Here is an 18,218-nt window from a genome sequence, read left to right as displayed (position 1 = left end):
CTTTTGCCTTTTTAAAACATTTGCAATAAAAAGAAGGTAATATTTACTTAGAATTTGATTTATTTAGATTTTATTTCCCTTTTATTTTTATATTATACAACAATACTTACTCTAACAAGTACATTCCTTACATTTTTGGTTAAAGTAGTTTACATTGGTCGATTTTTTCACTTCGATATGTGTATTAAGTTAAAGAAAATCGAAAAAAATGTTTAACTCAAGAATGATAAAATACACTCTATCATATTAACCCTAGTAAGTGGGAGATGTTTTCCATTCTATTCTTGTCTTGCTCCCACGCGCAAGGAAGTTACCTGAAATGTTTATCAACAGGCAGCCGCTGCTACTGCTCTTTGCCTCATCTTCTCTCCCTCTGCCGACGGACGCACTCACTCTCTTACTCTCTTCTCGGCATTGATTTGCTTTGCGGCAATTTACCACTGTTCCAAATGCCATTTTGTTTCAGGTCTTATACGCCAAGCGAAACACACAAAGAGCGTGAAAATAAAGAGAAGCAGTATAAGACTCGGTCTCTCTCTCAACCCATGGTATTTCTTGTATGTCTCCCTCTCTCTTTAGTTGAAGTTAATACAAAGTAACGTTAAGTTGGTTTTTGGTTTGTTGGGGGCGTGTGGGAGTTGTTTTTTTTGGGGCAGGTGGAGCATGGACTGAAATGTAATCAATAATTTTAAATATTTAATGTGGACAGGTGGAAAAATTGAAAAATTTCTGCATAGCATAAAATCCACTGAGAAAATATATCAAGTTAAATAATAATTCAAAATTTGTTATTTATTAAGAATTTAAGAAATATTTTTATACAATTAGTAACTTATCCAACTAGAAATGTTTTAACTCTCTCTCACCTGTTCCCCCACAACGAGTTGCAGTACCTTTGATGTAGTCCACATGCGTTCCACATACAATCCACATGCAACGTTTCAGAGAGTGAGAGTTTTAGCTCTCGGCTTTGGCTACTCTTTGGGGAGTTTCGTTGAGTTGCGCCGTCTAACGGTAAAAGAGCTCCTGCCGCATACAGGTGTGTGAGATGATGGGCTCTTCGTTTTCGCTGTTGGTGTGTGGAATCTATGTTTGTGTTTCGTAGCCCAGGTCTTACACGAGAATTGTTGCGCTCTTATTGCTTTTTTTTTGTCGTTTTTTAGTCGGGTGTCCAGGAAACGTCGCGCAAGGAAATCGCAAAATGTTCTACGTCCATTTGTATGTGTGTGTGTGTGTGTGTGTGGATGACATTGTGGCGCTCGCGTTGAGGCAGCTCCAGTTGTCGGCCCAGTAGTCGTTGCGAAACTTTTGCTGGAGTAACGTGTCGCGCAATTGGCGGCGTTCATACATTTATCCAAATTGAAATCCAAATCCAACGTCGTCATCGTCATCATCGTCGTCGTCATCGTCGTCGTCGTGGTCGCCTTCCGTCGCGTCGGTCATCGTGTTGTACTAGAAACTTTTCTTCACACAGATACTCTACGTTAGTTAGTTAGTGTATGTATGTGTATTGCATTCGCCACCCTCGCCCCCTCCCCCACTGTGCTTGTGTTTTCTGAGTGCGGGGGCTGCCAATTAGTGCAACAGTCTGCGTGTGCCCCCGCCCTGTGGCCCCGCCTCATCCCGCCGTTCACCATCGGTCAAAAGATTTTTTGCATTTCCCATTAAACAGAAATCTAAACCGAATTCCATAAACCGTTAACAGGTAAGTTGCTAATTTTTTTAAGAGTCAATTTGCGGCCAAAAACCGACCCTACCCATTATCTAATATGTCCATTTAATTGCTTGAAAATAATGATAAAACTTCATGGGGGTTTTATCTTAATTTTTTTTTTTGTGTTGCCTGCCCCCCCATTAAAGAAATAAAAACAGATATCCCAATTAACTGACAGCAAATTGCAACTAATTTGTGGTGATAACTAATTGTTTTTTTGGGATTGTGTCCCTCAAAGGGCAGTGAAGTGAAACTGAAACCATGGGACAGAAATTCAATAAAGTTTTCTGAAAATTCTAGATAGTAAAGGAAATTGAGAGTGTCTGGGTTAATAGAAGGGAAATGAGAAATGTTTTCAAATCAAATGGAAGTGTATTTTGCAAGTTTCAAATGTCAACAAGTCTTTAAGACCCAATCGAAAGTTTTTAGATGCAGTGAACTGTAAATTACAGATGGCTGATTAAAATATTGAATTCATCTTATTTTTAAAAGTGGTCTATTTGACAGAACTATAAATTTAGCAAGCAATGTTTAAAAAAATAATATAATTTCCAAGTAAAACACATTGTTTCAGTCTTTTAGTGATGAAAAAGCATTTTCAGGATTTTTTTAGTGCCAAAAAGTATAAACAATTCTTTGTTTAGTTATTTTCAATTTGAATTACAATTGTGTATGTACATATATGTACCAGGATAAAATATTGTAAAGTATTTAGGCGGTTTAACGGCCCTGCAGAAAATTTGCATTACTTAAATGTACAAATTTTAGAAAGTAAATCCAATATAAAGTTGCATTTTTCCCCAAAGTCGGCTTTGAAACATTTCCTGATTTGCTGCCTGAGACGACTTAATAATTCTAACAACTGTAAGATATATATATATCTAACTGTAAGATATAGATCGTTACATCTAACAATAAGATCAGAGTGGAATCTAGAGAAAGTTGAGGGGGCATTAACCCTGGGCAAAAAAGATTCTTTTATGGTTTTTGTAATACTTGAATGTAATATACTTAAAAGAGCTTAAAAGGTTGCCCCACTATTCGGCACTTATTCTACACCCTGTTCAAATACAAACCAAAAATTAGTTTTCCTATTATTATTTTATGTTTCCACATTCATTAAATTAAGATTCAACCATTCACTCATTCATTTATTCATTTAATTTTGATATATACATACATACATACATGTATGTATGTACTTTTCAACACAACTCATAATAATGACATTTTATAATTGAAGCCAATGTCAACTCTGTAAATGTTGTATAGATTTATATTTAAATCAATTTAGTTAAAATGTTACAAGAGCTCATTATACGTATAATACTTCTGATGATGTCAGAAAGTCATCTTGTCTTTGTAATTTCCGACAAACTTGATTAAAAAAATCGTAATCACATATTTCATATTTAAGCCAAAACTAGACATAATATTGATAAAGCTCCCAATTGGCTAAGCGTTTAATCATTATTTGTCTTAAACTTATTGTTAGTTAGCCCTCTATTCATGGATTTTGTCTGTCACTAACCTTCACATCATGCTAATTGATACCTTGAAAATATGACAACCAAAATACCAAGTAAGTTAAATCTATTTATTGACTCAAACAAATGAGCGTGAAAATTTAAAGTCCATTTATCTAATATCAATATGCAATAGTGTGTTGAGGAAGAAAACGTGGGAAAGCTTAAGGTCATGGCACACCCAATATTAAGTGAGCGAAAAATGCATTTGCTTTTAATTAAATAGGGAAAAGTGACTTTTGAAATGGTCAAACAGAGATAAAACTGCAATAACTATAAAGCGAAGTTCAAAAAGAGGCGCAACTGACAACGATCAATGAATGTCCGCCACTAAAAGAGGGGGGTGGAGGAGGAGGTTTTATCTCAGAGGGTTGAACCAAACGGAAGGCACACGAAGCATTTTGTTAAGCGGGTCACGTACTGAAACAACCCACCGACCCCAAGATGTCCCACCCCCTCCACTTTACTCAGTGTGGGGGTGGGTGGTGTCTCTGTGTGTATGTTGGTGTTGTCATCAACACGAAAATAAAAAATCGAAAATTAAACTCATCGCACACAAAATGGCAACAACTTTTCGTGTTTTTCTTTCTTATGATGCTTTCCGAAATCGATTACAATAAAGTTTCATTTGTTTCAATATATAGCAAAAGACTTTAAAGCACTCAAAATAAAATAAAGAAGAAATGGTTTAAAAATATGATCGATTCGGCAATACCCAGTAGAGAAAAAAAAGGTCTAAAATAAATACTTATTACATATTAACTAATATATTTTAACAATGATTCTCCAGATATTTTTATCACTTTGAGAATAAAGTCTTAAGTTAAAATTCACATATATATCTAATGAATGAAATATCTGAATAAAACTGGATCAAACGAAGTAAATGATCGATATGGATTTCCAAATAGGTTTTTATAGGATCAAATTAGGTTTAACTAAAAAAAACCTCTACTTTTCATTCACATTTACATTTTAAACATCCCAATATACCCTTTTGACCTTAATGTAATTGGGTATCAGAACCTTGACAAAAAATGAGGCAACAAATTAAAAGTCTATAATTTAAAACAATTACATAACAACAAAATCGATAAAAATAAAAAATAAACCTAAATCTCAATGGCACACAATTTGTTTCATTCGTTTTATTTCTGTCAAAAGGAATTTTTATGAGTTTTTAATCTAATTAAATTCCCATAAAGAATGAGAAAACGCAACCTAAAAAAAAAACAATATAAACAATTTATAGGTACGAATTTAAAGAAAAACTCCAAGAAAAAAAAAAGATAAATGTAAGTTGTCAATGGTCAGGGTTGGGGTAAACAGACGGTGGTGGCCCTTCTCTGCATAAATGTTGTTGTTGCTGTTGTTGTTTGTCAAAGGGTTAATGAGGGGTGGAAGGCGGGGTGAGCAAATCGAGGGGTTCACATTGTGCACTAATGACCTGCATTTTGAATATTTATATATGTGAGCAGCGAAGCATTAAAAAAACGTGTGCAACAGATTTCCGCTTCGAAAGGGCTCAGGAACCGAACCTGACCCTGAGAAGGCAAGGAACTAAACTAATGAGAGAGTCGACTTACAATCGGTAGAAATATAAAATGGGTAGGGGATACCCCATTGTTTGTATTGAACTAGATATTGTTATACATATTGTCGAACAAATTATTAATATTTGACAATGATTAATATAATAAGGTATAAATTTCGTTTAGACTAGACGAAAAGACTTTCTACAAAATCTCTATAAAAGCTGCCGAATTTTGAAAAGGTTCTTTTAAGTAAACGAATTATCTAACTCTTATGACAAATTTGAATGATAATAAACAAAAGCAATTTTGCAGAGATAATGGAGGGTAATTGCGTCTTAGAAAAGTGAACGCAAAGAGTTGATAAACAGTAGGGAAACTTTTTTATCCCAACGCATTTCTTAATAAACAATAAACAAATAAAATTTTGGGCACTGCTTCTATAAATAACAACTACAAACGATAAACTTTTGCAAGGGTAAGCAAAACGAAGATGCTCCAAATCATTTCACTCAAACTGCGCAGTTCAGTTGGAAAGCAAAAATTAAGAAAAATTCAAGTTTAAAATTAAACTTAAAATAGCTTAATTTATCTTCTTTTAAATCTATAGGACTGTGAAATGTGGAAAATAAGCTCCTTTAAGTATGCAACAGGCTGAAAGTGTTCAATATTTGCAAAAAGTTTATAACTTTTCGTATGCCTTGTAACTTTAAAATTATGAAACAGAATTGCTTGATTTTAGAATTTTTTTCATCCGTACAATTTTTCAAAATCTTTTCATATGTTTCAAAACCACAATTCTTGTTCGGTTTATTGCATACTTTTAGGAGCGAATTTCCCCGCCTAGATCCCGCCTGTGACTTAAATTCTTTAACCTATCAATCTAGTCTTTTAATTAATAAATTAATCTAGTCTTTTAATTAATAGATTTGACATAAATAAACCAATAGTTTGGCCACTCTAAAACCAAATTCGAAATTTTTTTTCAATACTTAAAACAAAATAAATATTTATTTACTGTACTTTACAGTCTAAATAACCAATTATAAAGCACTGGAAAAATCAATTTTAAAAAATAAAATAGAATCAAAGATTAAAAAAAATTTACAGGTTTTGTGTTTTTAATGACTTAGGTTTATTTACATCAGGAACATTAATTTTTATTAATTTTTTTTTTGTATTTTTATTATTAAAATCAAAAATTAATTTTTTAATCAGAAACAGAAATTCAAAATGATTTTGTTGATGAAAAATAATAATTATTAATGATTTTTCATTGTAATAATTATCTCACATTTATTTTTTTAGGAGTACATTAGAAAAATTGTTATTATTAGATTTAGCTACAGCTAAGATTATGGTTGTGTTTGTTGTAATTTGTAAATAAATAGATAATTATAAAAAAAAAGTTTTGCAAATAAAAATATATTATTGTACTCATAGAGAAATTTAAAAGTTGAAGGACGGGCAGTCTGGACAACCCGCAAATTGTCAGTGATTCGTATAATTTTTCATTTCTTAATACCTTTAACTAGTAAATCTTCGCAGTGATCGTGCAATCAGTCTATTGCATCAGTATAATGTCTTCAACGATTTGATTTTGCCGCCGTAGTTTTTTGTCCTTATTAACAATAGGTATCATGAGTTTCATCTAAACAAATGGTTTTCTAAGCTCTCAAATTTTTGTACCCAATGTCTGGTGTCTGTGTGTGTGTGTGGCAAAAATATTTGACCTCAGTTAAGTTCTTTCACAATGTCTAGGTCGGCAGAGCTATAAATTGATAAGAAACACTAAGACAGTGTGTCGTGTCAGTTTGTTTTTTAAATTCCTTTAGGCAATTCTTGATTATAGAGATCGAAATAATATTTTACTCAAATGATTGTCATAATATGAAAGATGAACATTTTTTATTATGTATATATAATGCTTATAAAGCTTGAAACGTTTCGCGACGATTCGCGTAGCCGAACAAATGTTGACTATTCATTCATGCATTCATTCATTAAAAGCTCTGATAACAAGTAGAAATTTTTTAATTTAGGAATAGTAAAGCTCCCACTGTGCGTTCATATAATGTACAAGTGTTCTATATTTAGCAAATGAATTCAAGAGAAATATTCTCAGTTAGCTAGTTGAATTCAAAACATAATGTCGTCGTCGTCGTCGCCGCCGTCTTCATCACATTCCATAAGCATACGAGAATTGCGATTGGAAGACTACGATGAGGTTAAAAACTTTCTCAGTAAACATTTCTTTGCCACGGAACCCTTAATGTCAACACCTGGCGAGAATACCGCGGTACCTGAATTCGAAGATGAATTTCATTTATCCCTAATACGACAAGGCCTCTCACTAGTGGCCATAGATGAGAATCATGGTAATCGTATTGTAGGCGTGGCCCTAGCACAATCTCAAGTGCCCAACGATCTGGATGAACAATGCCGGGAAGTTGAGCAAAGACAGGCCACATGTCTTATAGATAAAATACACAAATTTCTATCCAACTTGGAGAAACGAGCAAATGTATTTAGCTCGTTTGGTGTAGAAAGAGCCTTGTATTTGTATATGCTCGGTGTGGATACCACGGTGCGGCGTCAGGGAGTGGGCTCAAGATTGGTCAGCTCTCTGATCGATTTGGGTCGATCCAAAGCGTTCCCTGTTATCTATGTAACCTGCACTAATCAGCACTCGACCAAACTAACAACTGCCCTCAATTTCAAGTGTGTGGACTCGCAAACCTATGCAGATTACAAAGATGAACAGGGCAAACAGGTGCTCCAGCCACCAGCTCCTCATACCAAAGCAAGTGTTATGGCACAGCAACTGTGAATTGAACCAAAGAACTATAATAAAGATAGTAAAAATCAAAATAAATCCAATAAGTTGAAGAGTTTGATAAAAACCACTTTCGGATCATACCTCTGATACATTTCAATAAAGGGAATATCAGTTTCATCCATTGAAACGAAAACAAGGTAAAGCAGGTGAAATATTAACATTACGCATACGAAACTGTAGCTCACTTGTTTATAAAAATAAAATCTAAGAACAAAACTATTAAATGTTGTTTCCTTATCTACATGGTAATTTTACATTACCTCACCGGCCTCATCGTCTAGTGTTATGTTAAATATATATAGTTGCAAATGTATTGAAATTTATTTGTTATGTGAATGAAGAAGAAAGTTGCTGTCTCAAACTGCTAAAAAGGTAATTTATAAAAATAAAAACTAACTAAAACCCTTTTGTATTTATTGAATGAAAACTTTTTTTTTGGTCAATTATAATTTATATGAAAAATGAAGAAAAACTGAAGCTAAGTCTAGACTATTTTTTAAGCATGATGTTATAAAAATTCTATTTGATAATTTACGTAATATGTTCTTTTTATAGTAACAAATTATGTTGTTGATCTCTGAGACTTGGAACAGAAAGCTTTTATTAAATCTGTAAGTTCGCAAAAATAGTTCGTTTTTTATTACTCAATGAATATATTTCTTAAAAGACATCTACTAATTAAGCTTCTACTGGGTGAATGGGTTTAAAAAACATATAAAAATATCACCTTAAGGGATGCCCACATAAAAGTGTCATAAAAACCTTGAAAACTATTATTTAATTTTCATTTTAAATCTATTCAGAATATGACAGTAGAACGCTTGTAAATGCCAAATTTATAGAAATAAATATAGGATGAAGGGGTCCAATTAAAGATTACTAAATATCACCTAAGGGGCGTGGATCCAAATTGCGCAAAAATCTGCTCGTTTTATTAATACAAGTCTGCTTTAGTAGACAGCCCACCTGGATACGAAGGAACATAAGATTTTTAGAAACAAAGCTCCCCAGACAAATTTCTAATTATTTTCCAATGTATGTAGTACATACATATGTATATTAGTTTTTAACTTTACTCAACCCTAATAAAATTACTCAACTTTTGGATAAACTTTTCTCATTATGCATTTATTTCTTGATCTTTGAGTAACATTTTCGATAGTTTTAACTTTCTGTATATTTTTTTTTATAGCTTTAACTTAAGATATTATTAAAGTAAACTGTTTGGGCTATAAAGTTATTCCATTTGTTGGTAGTTGTCATTTTATGCGAATCATTTACATTGCCGGCGGACATAATCCGCCCACAAAATGTGTACAAAACGTATTTATGACGCCTTCAATTTGGTAGGCAAACGCATCAAATTGAGCACATTTAGTTGTTTGTCGTCATCATCGTTTGTTGTTATTTTCGCACTAAAACTAATTGTTATTTTATTGTGTTTGTAATCCAATCTAGAAAGCATAATGCCAAGTATATGGCATATGTATATATACAAAGACATGTGCGTATATATATATAAAATAATGACCATAAGATATATGACACTGACAACGGGCTTTCAAGTGGTTCGTTGGTGACTGACTGAATGTGATGTGATGTGATTGTGTAATAGCATATCTTGCCATATATTTAATATGTACATTTCATAGTCGTCTAGCCATAGAAAGTGATCACAATGTTAATAGAGCAATTGTTTTGAATTATATGGACAACCTTGAAATTATTGACATGCACAAAATGTTTCCCGATTGTTTGTCAAAAATGACAAGCCTATGTATGTGTCCCATTCAGACATTCTCGACGATTATCAAATTATCTATGAAATCTATGATCTATTATCTATTAAACCTTGATTTTTTTTAGAGTGCAGCACGCATGTTTTAGCTTACTACATGGAAATAATGTTTCCCTTGTTAGGAAAAAACCTTTTTTTGTATTGTGTTGCTATTTTGAAAACTTGTCAGATAACATTTTATTCATGGCTTAGCTAAGAGGACTAAGAATCTACTTTGTACTAATCATTAAGCTTTCAGCTGTACTTCTATATGTATATATAATATATTATATTAAACAGATAACTTGACTACAATGAGCAAAACATCTTTTATTGTTATGACTATGGAAGTGTAAACACTTATAATTCTTATCAGTCGATTTCAAATTTAAGCTATGGCAAACTTTGTCATCTGTTTTGGTGTATGCCGAAGAATAAATCGAACATATGATACCTTGCATTAAGTAGGAATAAACCGAGTCTTACGGTAAAGGAATTATTTCCAAAATTTAGTTCCCTTTGGCTATTGTCTAGTTTTTTGTGAGAATAATCACAATTTTAGCGAGACAAAAGCTAAATATAGCTATTTTCTGCTAAAACAGAGTTGCCATATGCCCAATTTTAGTGTATCTTATAAACAAATCTGCTAACTTTTTAATCTATTTGATCCCGATTAACATTTCGAAAGAAAATATTGTTGATTGTTCAATATTGCCAAAACAGCTGACCGATGCAGAGCATAGATAGAAAAGGAACAAAACTTTAAATATTTAAGGTCAATGACTTGCAAAAGCTATATAATATAAAAACTTTTAATATATGAAAAACTTTTATATATACATATATGCATATGTATGTACATACATATGTAAAGAAGAACCTTTATAGAGTCATAATAGTTTCGCGTTGCCCAAAGGGTTAGGGAAACAAACAATAAGGGCAGTACTTTTGAAAACAAAAATGCAATCATCTTTTCGCGTATTGTTTGTTATTATTACACTTAATAGTCATTCACTAATTAACACTTCGAATGATTCACAATTTCAATTAAAGTTTGATGGCCACTAATTCAACTTTGGTATTTGGTGCAGCTGGTTTGAAGATCACATTTCCCTTCTCATCCTTGTAGTCGGCATAGGTAATTGAATGTACGCACTCCATGCCCAAGGCTTTTTTTTGCTTGGCTGAATAGTAACTGGTACAATAAGCTATCATTAGGGGAAAGCCCTTGGATCGACCCACTTCCATTAGAGTAGCAGCGAGACGCGATCCCAAACCCTTACCCCTCATTGAGCCATCCACATTGGTGATGTGTGAATATATGGACTTTTCGACGCCAAAACGCTTATACACATTTCCCTCCAATTCAAGTTTGGATAGCAATCGGCTAATATGTCCGAAAAAATGGTTTTCCATGGCAGCAGCTTCTTCTTGATGCTTCTGAAGGTCGCTGGCAATTTGACCACCAGCCAATACTATGCCGACAATTCGACCATTTTGATTCTCATCTGTGGCGACAAGGCAGGTGCCCTGGTTGATCATCGATAAATGATACTCATCGTTCTCCTTCTCCATACACTTCTGCACATTTTCCCCAGATGAGGCGCACAGTGGTTCGCCATTGAGGAAGAATTGTTCCGTCATAAAAGATTTAACTTGCTTATAGTCCTCTTCTCTCATTGTCCTTATGGTGATGCCATCTTTTGTATTCGTGGTCATTTTGAATATAAGGATCACTAAAAACTCGCCCTTTTTGTTTGTTCAGTGCACTATAAATGATTGAAAATTGAAAAAACCGTCACCATTTATACGGAAGTTTTCCTCTTGGTTACTATGTACTTCTTTTGAACGTAATCTTTATTGAAGATAACACGCAAAAATCTATAGGTATAAGTTGAAGAGGTGTGTTTACACCGGACACACATACGACACCCTCATTTTTACGCTGAGTAACCGAGTCAAAAAATGTCACTACTCTGCGTGGACATCACCAAGGGGTCTAGTTAGAACAATTAACTTTAAGAATCTTATCGTAACACAAAATTAACCAAAAAAAACAACATATTATCGATTATTAATAAATAATTTAATATTTCAATCGAAATGTCTAGACCAACAAAATAAAGCACTCGTTTAATTAGCGCCCAACATGAGAGTAACGAATTCGTTAAAACTTGAACATCAAAATTTCTTAGAATTTCTTTTTTGGAAAATTTTATTAGATTATATGGGAGTATTTCCTTTCCAACGTGTTATTAGAACAAATTTGATTATTATTAAAACATACATAAAATTTTTACATATTTATGTATATCCGGATACGTGATAGAGCATTTTCGAAAGCACCCTGAAATAGAAATATATAAGGTAGCTTGTTTGAAGTAAAAACTTTAATTTTCCGAAAAATATCGTCAATATTTTATTTATACAAAAATCAAAAAAGTTATTAGAATCGCCAAAATACACATATAACATATATAATAGACAGTAGGCAACTTTTCTGCCCCTACAAAGTATTGTCACACTATCCAACATTGTATTTATAAAATTAATTTCTAATATAAATTTTAATTGTTCTTATATATGTATAGGTATGTAATATATCAGTTATCTGTTAAACATGTCGATAATCAACCAAACAACGTTTAAGTTTATCACTTCGAAAACAAAAACACATACACTTCTTATCAGTTGGTTTTAAGTTTACACTGTAGGAAACTTGGTCAGCTGTTTTAGTGAATACCTCTAAATTAGGCGACCATAGAATACTCTGAAACTAACTTGGAATAGAAACAGTAATCACTTGGCACAATAAATCTTCCTGTATGTAAAGAATTGCTAAAAATATTTGAATGTTGGCTTTTTGTCCACTTTGCTTTAGAGGTCGGGGCACTAAACTTAAACCAATTTCTTTTGACTCATTATTTTTTATTACAATTTATATCCAAGCTAATTAACAAGTGAATCACCTAAAGTTTGATAGCCATTAGTTGAACTTTGGTATGTGGTGCAGCTGGTTTGAAGATCACATTTCCTTTTTCATCCTTGTAATCGGCATAGGTAATTGAATGTACGCACTCCATGCCTAGGGCATTCTTTTGCTTAGCGGAATAGTAACTCGTACAATAGGCTATCATTAAGGGAAAGCCCTTGGATCGACCCACTTCCATTAGAGTAGCAGCGAGACGCGATCCCAAACCCTTACCTCTCATTGAGGCATCCACATTGGTGATGTGTGAATAAATGGACTTATCGACGCCAAAACGTTTGTATACATTTGCCTCCAATTCGAGTTTAGATAACAAACGATTGGCACGACCCCAAAAATGATTTTCCATCGTAGCGGCTTCTTCTTGATGCTTTTTAAGATCGCTGGCAATTTGACCACCAGCCAATACTATGCCGACAATTCGTCCATTTTGATTCTCATCTGTGGCGAGAAGGCAGGTGCCCTGGTTGATCATCGATAAATGATACTCATCGTTCTCATCCTCCAAATACTTTTGCACATCTTCGCCAGAAGAGGCGCACAGTGGTTCGCCATTAAACCAAAATTGTTCCCTCATAAAAGGTTTCACCTGTATATAGTCCTCTTCTGTCATGATGCGTATGGTGATGCCATCTTTTGTATTCGTGGTCATTTTGAATCTACCGAGAACTTTAAACTCGTCCTGTTCGTTTGCTTAGTTCACTATATGAATAGGGATTTCGGGAGAAGGAAAATAACCCAATCTTCATTCATTGAAGTCAAAATATAAACTGATTTTATTTAAAGAATTGTTGTGTATATATGTAAATGAATTCTTAGACTCTAGGCGACAATTGTTCTTAAAAATACTTATTCTAATGACCCATGTTTTCGGGGGTTGAAAATTGTTTATATTTCATGCTCAGCGTTGGCCACTTGATACCGCGCCGCTGTTACAATCTTAAATGTTTTCCACAGAGTGTGGATGCATGTTTTGTTTGGTTTTAAGCAATAATTGTCATATGAATCTTTATGAATTATTTTTGTGTTATGTTTTTGTTTCGTTTTGTATATTTCTTGGTGCATCTGATTTGGTGAAGCCTTTTCATACACTGCTTATCAGTTGGTTTTAAGTTTGCACTGTAGCAAACTTGGACAGCTGTTTTAGTGCATACCTCTAAATTAGTCGACCTTAGGATACTCTACATTAATCAAAACTAACTTGGAACAGAAACAGGAATCACTTGGCACATCAATTAATCTTTTTTACTCTCCTGTTTGTAAAAATTTTCTAAAAACATTTGAATATTGGCTATTAGCACTATATTTTTTTCTTATTTACATTGCTTAAGAGGGCGGGATACAAAACTTAAACCAATTTCTTTTAATTGATTGTTTTTATTACAATTTATAACCAAGCTAATTAACAAGTGAATCACCTAAAGTTTAATAGCCATTAGTTGAACTTTGGTATGTGGTGCAGCTGGTTTGAAGATCACATTTCCTTTTTCATCCTTGTAGTCGGCATAGGTAATTGAATGTACGCACTCCATGCCAAGGGCATTCTTTTGCTTGGCGGAATAGTAACTCGTACAATAGGCTATCATTAAGGGAAAGCCTTTGGATCGACCCACTTCCATTAGTGTAGCAGCGAGACGCGATCCCAATCCCTTACCTCTTATTGATGCATCAACATTGGTGATGTGTGAATAAATGGACTTATCGACGCCAAAACGTTTGTATACATTTGCCTCCAATTCGAGTTTAGATAACAAACGATTGGCACGACCCCAAAAATGATTTTCCATCGTAGCGGCTTCTTCTTGATGCTTTTTAAGATCGCTGGCAATTTGACCACCAGCCAATACTATGCCGACAATTCGTCCATTTTGATTCTCATCTGTGGCGAGAAGGCAGGTGCCTTGGTTGATCATCGATAAATGATACTCATCGTTCTCATCCTCCATACACTTTTGCACATCTTCGCCAGAAGAGGCGCACAGTGGTTCGCCATTAAGCCAAAATTGTTCCCTCATAAAAGGTTTCACCTGTATATAGTCCTCTTCTGTCATTATCCGTATGGTGATGCCATCTTTTGTATTCGTGGTCATTTTGAATCTACCGAGAACTTTAAAATCGCCCTGTTCGTTTGCTTAGTGCACTATAAATGATTAAGAATTGCAAATATTTCACCATATATACAAAAGTTCTCCCCGAAGGTTGCACTCATGCAATCTATATACATATATATTAAGTGCCAACTATAAATGCACTCTATATAGAACAGAGCTTTTTGATAGTATGAAGCGATTTTGCGTGCTCAAAAGCTTTGTGTGATAAAGAATGCATTTCACAACATTGGTGTTAATAATCAACCGAATTGTCGCTCGAGGGGGACAAATTATCACCAAATATCGCAATAATTTCATCAAATTGAGAGCTTCAAACAAAGATAGAGCGACCCTACTCGTCTAGAACTACTTTTTCATTAGCCAATAGAAAAAAAAAAAAAACCCTAGAACTGAAATTGCTTATGCTGGATTTCAATTTGAAATCACCGAAAAACTAGAAATCCTCTTTCTTCATCAGGAGGCCTAAACCTACCTTCTAATACTTTATACATATAGTAGCTGTTGGATCTAGACCTCGCTCATACTCAACCTACTGAATTCTCCCTCTTCTTTAATAAATTTCCTCCAATATTTCAACTGAGTGAAGACAGAGGCTACTAACCTCAGCAGAAGTGTTAGACCAATTGTTGTTGTGATTTGTACAATAAACATCAACCTCAGTTGCCTCTAGAGAACTTAAAATCAGTAAAATTTATTAGCAAGTCTTATTTGAAACGAATTGCTTCATTGAACAGCTAGCTTAGTACAAAAACTAAGATCACAAACGCAATCCCACAAAGTGGAAGATTTATCATCACGTGTCTACAATTTAATGACCATAAAACGAGCGTGAGTATGTGGAGCAGGTGGTTGAAAGATTACTTGTCCTTGGTCATCCTTGTAGTCGGCATAGGCCAATGAATGAATGCACTTCATCCCCAATGCTTCCTTTTGTCGCGCAGAATAGAAACTTGTACAAATGGCAGCCATCATAGGGAAGCCTTTCGAACGACCTACATCCATTAGGGCGGCTGCCAATCGGGAACCCAAACCCTTGCCCCTCAATGAGCTATCCACATTGGTGATGTAAGAGTAAAGAACCTTGAAAATTTGATACCTCTTAAAGATATTGGCTTCAATTTCAAGTTTGGATGACATACGACAAATGCGTCCAAAACAATGTTGTTCCATTTCTTCTGCCTCACGGCGATGCTTTTCCAGATCACTAGGATATTCGGCACCGGCTAGTACTAAACCAACAATGCGTCCGTTTTGATTGTCGTCTATGGCCAGAAGACAAGTGCCTTGATGGATCATCGATAGATGAAACTCATCATTCTCCTTCTCGTTTTGATGCTGCACATTCTCACCCGAAGACGCTCCAAGTGGCTCACCAGTGAAAAAGTGATCTGTCATAAAAGATTTCACATGCTTGTAGTCCTCTGCAGTCATAATGCGGATTGTAATCCCATCCTTAGAATTTACAATTGACATTTCGACAACAGCTCAGTTTAAGTGAGAATTTCAATATGTACAGAAATTTTTGGGCGTGTGTCTATTCTGGCCAAGCTTTATATATTCAAATTATTATCATCTTAAATTAACAATTGTTGATTTAATGAAAGGGCAATGCCTTTTATTATCTTATCACCCATGGTAAGATGCATTAAGTTGTCCATAAAAAAATACATTTTGTATACTTGTAAACATTCATACAAAGTATTTGGGCCATAAACCCCGCAGTATAAATCACACTTCAACTGAATGCATTTGATGTAATTTCTTTAAATTGGTCACTATGAAATTAGATGCAAGTATTTATTGTTGTGCTGAAATTTAAAAATTTAGATAGAAAAGCCTTTAGACAGTAAAATGAAAACTATTTACTGATTATACTATTTAAAGCCCAGAAGTCATTCAATTTTAGATTAATTTAAAAAATCCGTTAACATTGTATTTAAATAACTCTCAAATGAAGAAGGAGGAAAAGTAATTGGTATAGATAGGTATAATAATTGACTATATAAATAGGTTCCTAAACTGCTTTTTGGATGAAAAAGATAAAACAATGCAAAGGTAGATAGATAAGTCTCCATTTTTGGTTTAACATAAGCAAAAACATTGTATATATGAAGAATTTAAAGCTGAATATATGGAATACTCTGAATTTTGATATATATAGATTCGTTTGTATATTGCGATTACTCATTTTCTGGTTAGAGTTACACTTTTTACCTTGCTTGGTTTTTGTAAATTTATAAAAACTTTTTCAAAAAACAAAATGCAAATCGTCTCCACACTGGCACTGCCCATCATCCTGTCTGTCCTTGTCTCTGTGTCTGTGTCTATAGTTTGATTTGAAATACAAAAACCATAAGCAAACATGGTCAAAAATTAGAAATGCTTAAAGCAGGAACAATAACTGATGTCTAGGACAGAGTGTACAAAGGGGGGAGACAGACAAAGAGGTGGTCTGGGAGTGGGACTCGGGCGAGGACTGGTGACTGGTCCTTCGTCTTGTCTGTTGCCAGCTGCCTGTATTTGCAAATTCCCAAACTGACCAAAAACCAACATAATTTACATGTCTGCAGGATAAGTTCGACAGAGACAGAGGAACTATGTGCGAAAGAGCAAGCACCAAGCAAGAGGGGTACAGTCTGGACCGTCTGTTTCGGATGTTATGGCCAGACTAGTAACAGTTGTTGTTACTGCATGTTCCAGCTTTAAATTTAAAATACTTTAAATTAAAATTTATATTTTTGAGAAATATTTCGCTGAAAACTGATGAAATTACGTTAATTTTTTTATGAGGCCAAACCAAAAATTTTGTTATTTTAACACGCTCAACAACTAAAGTAAACCGCAGGCAGCTGTTTGGCAACTATTGCATACTTTTAGGTGCATAACATTGTTCCACTTTGCTCTGACTCTCTTGCAAATATTTGCGCAAGTGAATTCTTGTTTTTTTTTGTTTTTTATATTTTGATTTATGCTGGCCAAACGTGACCCAAATTTTTGCCTCTACGTTAGCAAAACTAATTAAAAGTGAAAAGTTGACAACATTCTCTAGGATTTATGATTTATGGACTGACACACACACACAAACTGGAAAAGTTGCGACCGCAACGCGCAAAAATTAATGAAAATTCAATCAAAGTTTGCGTTAGTCGATTGTGTGAAGTGAGAGAGGGTAGCGGGGCATAGAAGGCCATTGAGGAACTTGCAACATATGCCCTCCACTTTTCTGTTATTGTCTGACTGACCCTAATGAAGATTAATTTAAAACAAGTGCCAAGCTCTCGTATGTCTGTGTGTGTGTTGCTGATTGTCTATTAGAGAGAAAAAAAATATATAAACATTTTTTTTTCTTTTTTTTATGACACACTAACGAAGACACACCAAAGATGAAGATGAAGACAACATTGTCTTGTCTGTGCCGGGCCGTGCGGTGTTCAGGCACTCTAAAAGAAAAAGAAACAATTTAATCAAATATAATTTTCATTGACTTAGATTTCTCTAAGTGATATGAAAGGCCAACTCGCACACACATACGCATAAGATACAAAAGACCCTTAAGAATGGAGAAAATATGTTGGAAAATCAATATACTGACTAACGTATGCTCTCAACTTGTAAGAAAATATCTATCAAATTAAATACATTGTGGGAATTTTAGAATTTTATAAAGTGGGTTTGTAGTTAAAGTGTTGTGATATCCTAGCATTAATAAATATTGATGATAAGCTTTTTT

General features: G+C 34.1%; 6 protein-coding genes across 6 annotated transcripts in view; 2 read left to right on the top strand and 4 right to left on the bottom strand.

The window, feature by feature from the left end:
• The first annotated feature begins 1,307 nt into the window (after positions 1 to 1,307).
• Positions 1,308 to 18,218, top strand: part of LOC6642254 (discoidin domain-containing receptor 2) — a 180,986-nt gene continuing 164,075 nt past the window's right edge. The window contains exon 1 of the mRNA XM_023176043.2: positions 1,308 to 1,705. The gene's annotated coding sequence lies outside the window, so the exon portion shown is untranslated. The remainder of the gene's footprint in view (positions 1,706 to 18,218) is intronic.
• LOC6642135 (arylalkylamine N-acetyltransferase-like 2) lies at positions 6,911 to 7,830 on the top strand. The gene has a single exon (XM_002065258.3). The coding sequence runs from the start codon at positions 6,922 to 6,924 to the stop codon at positions 7,600 to 7,602; it is 681 nt and encodes a 226-aa protein (XP_002065294.3). The 5' UTR covers positions 6,911 to 6,921; the 3' UTR covers positions 7,603 to 7,830.
• LOC6642134 (arylalkylamine N-acetyltransferase-like 2) lies at positions 10,282 to 11,142 on the bottom strand. Its single transcript, XM_002065257.4, has one exon. The coding sequence runs from the start codon at positions 11,105 to 11,107 to the stop codon at positions 10,436 to 10,438; it is 672 nt and encodes a 223-aa protein (XP_002065293.1). The 5' UTR covers positions 11,108 to 11,142; the 3' UTR covers positions 10,282 to 10,435.
• On the bottom strand, positions 12,358 to 13,029 carry LOC6642133 (arylalkylamine N-acetyltransferase-like 2). Its single transcript, XM_002065256.3, has one exon. It carries the CDS (start codon positions 13,027 to 13,029, stop codon positions 12,358 to 12,360), a length of 672 nt encoding a protein of 223 aa, XP_002065292.1.
• LOC6642132 (arylalkylamine N-acetyltransferase-like 2) lies at positions 13,735 to 14,505 on the bottom strand. Its single transcript, XM_002065255.4, has one exon. It carries the CDS (start codon positions 14,465 to 14,467, stop codon positions 13,796 to 13,798), a length of 672 nt encoding a protein of 223 aa, XP_002065291.1. The 5' UTR covers positions 14,468 to 14,505; the 3' UTR covers positions 13,735 to 13,795.
• On the bottom strand, positions 15,182 to 15,968 carry LOC6642131 (arylalkylamine N-acetyltransferase-like 2). The gene has a single exon (XM_002065254.4). It carries the CDS (start codon positions 15,959 to 15,961, stop codon positions 15,290 to 15,292), a length of 672 nt encoding a protein of 223 aa, XP_002065290.2. The 5' UTR covers positions 15,962 to 15,968; the 3' UTR covers positions 15,182 to 15,289.

Source organism: Drosophila willistoni, assembly GCF_018902025.1.
Source record: "Drosophila willistoni isolate 14030-0811.24 chromosome 2R unlocalized genomic scaffold, UCI_dwil_1.1 Seg167, whole genome shotgun sequence".
In the NCBI taxonomy this organism is placed as follows: domain Eukaryota; kingdom Metazoa; phylum Arthropoda; class Insecta; order Diptera; family Drosophilidae; genus Drosophila; species Drosophila willistoni.
This window is presented reverse-complemented; position numbering and strand designations above follow the sequence as displayed.

Excerpts from the sequence above, each read along its gene's own strand:
- LOC6642135 (XM_002065258.3), top strand. The coding sequence starts at position 6,922 with ATGTCGTCGTCGTCGTCGCCGCCGTCTTCATCACATTCCATAAGCATA.
- LOC6642134 (XM_002065257.4), bottom strand. The coding sequence starts at position 11,107 with ATGACCACGAATACAAAAGATGGCATCACCATAAGGACAATGAGAGAA.
- LOC6642133 (XM_002065256.3), bottom strand. The coding sequence starts at position 13,029 with ATGACCACGAATACAAAAGATGGCATCACCATACGCATCATGACAGAA.
- LOC6642132 (XM_002065255.4), bottom strand. The coding sequence starts at position 14,467 with ATGACCACGAATACAAAAGATGGCATCACCATACGGATAATGACAGAA.
- LOC6642131 (XM_002065254.4), bottom strand. The coding sequence starts at position 15,961 with ATGTCAATTGTAAATTCTAAGGATGGGATTACAATCCGCATTATGACT.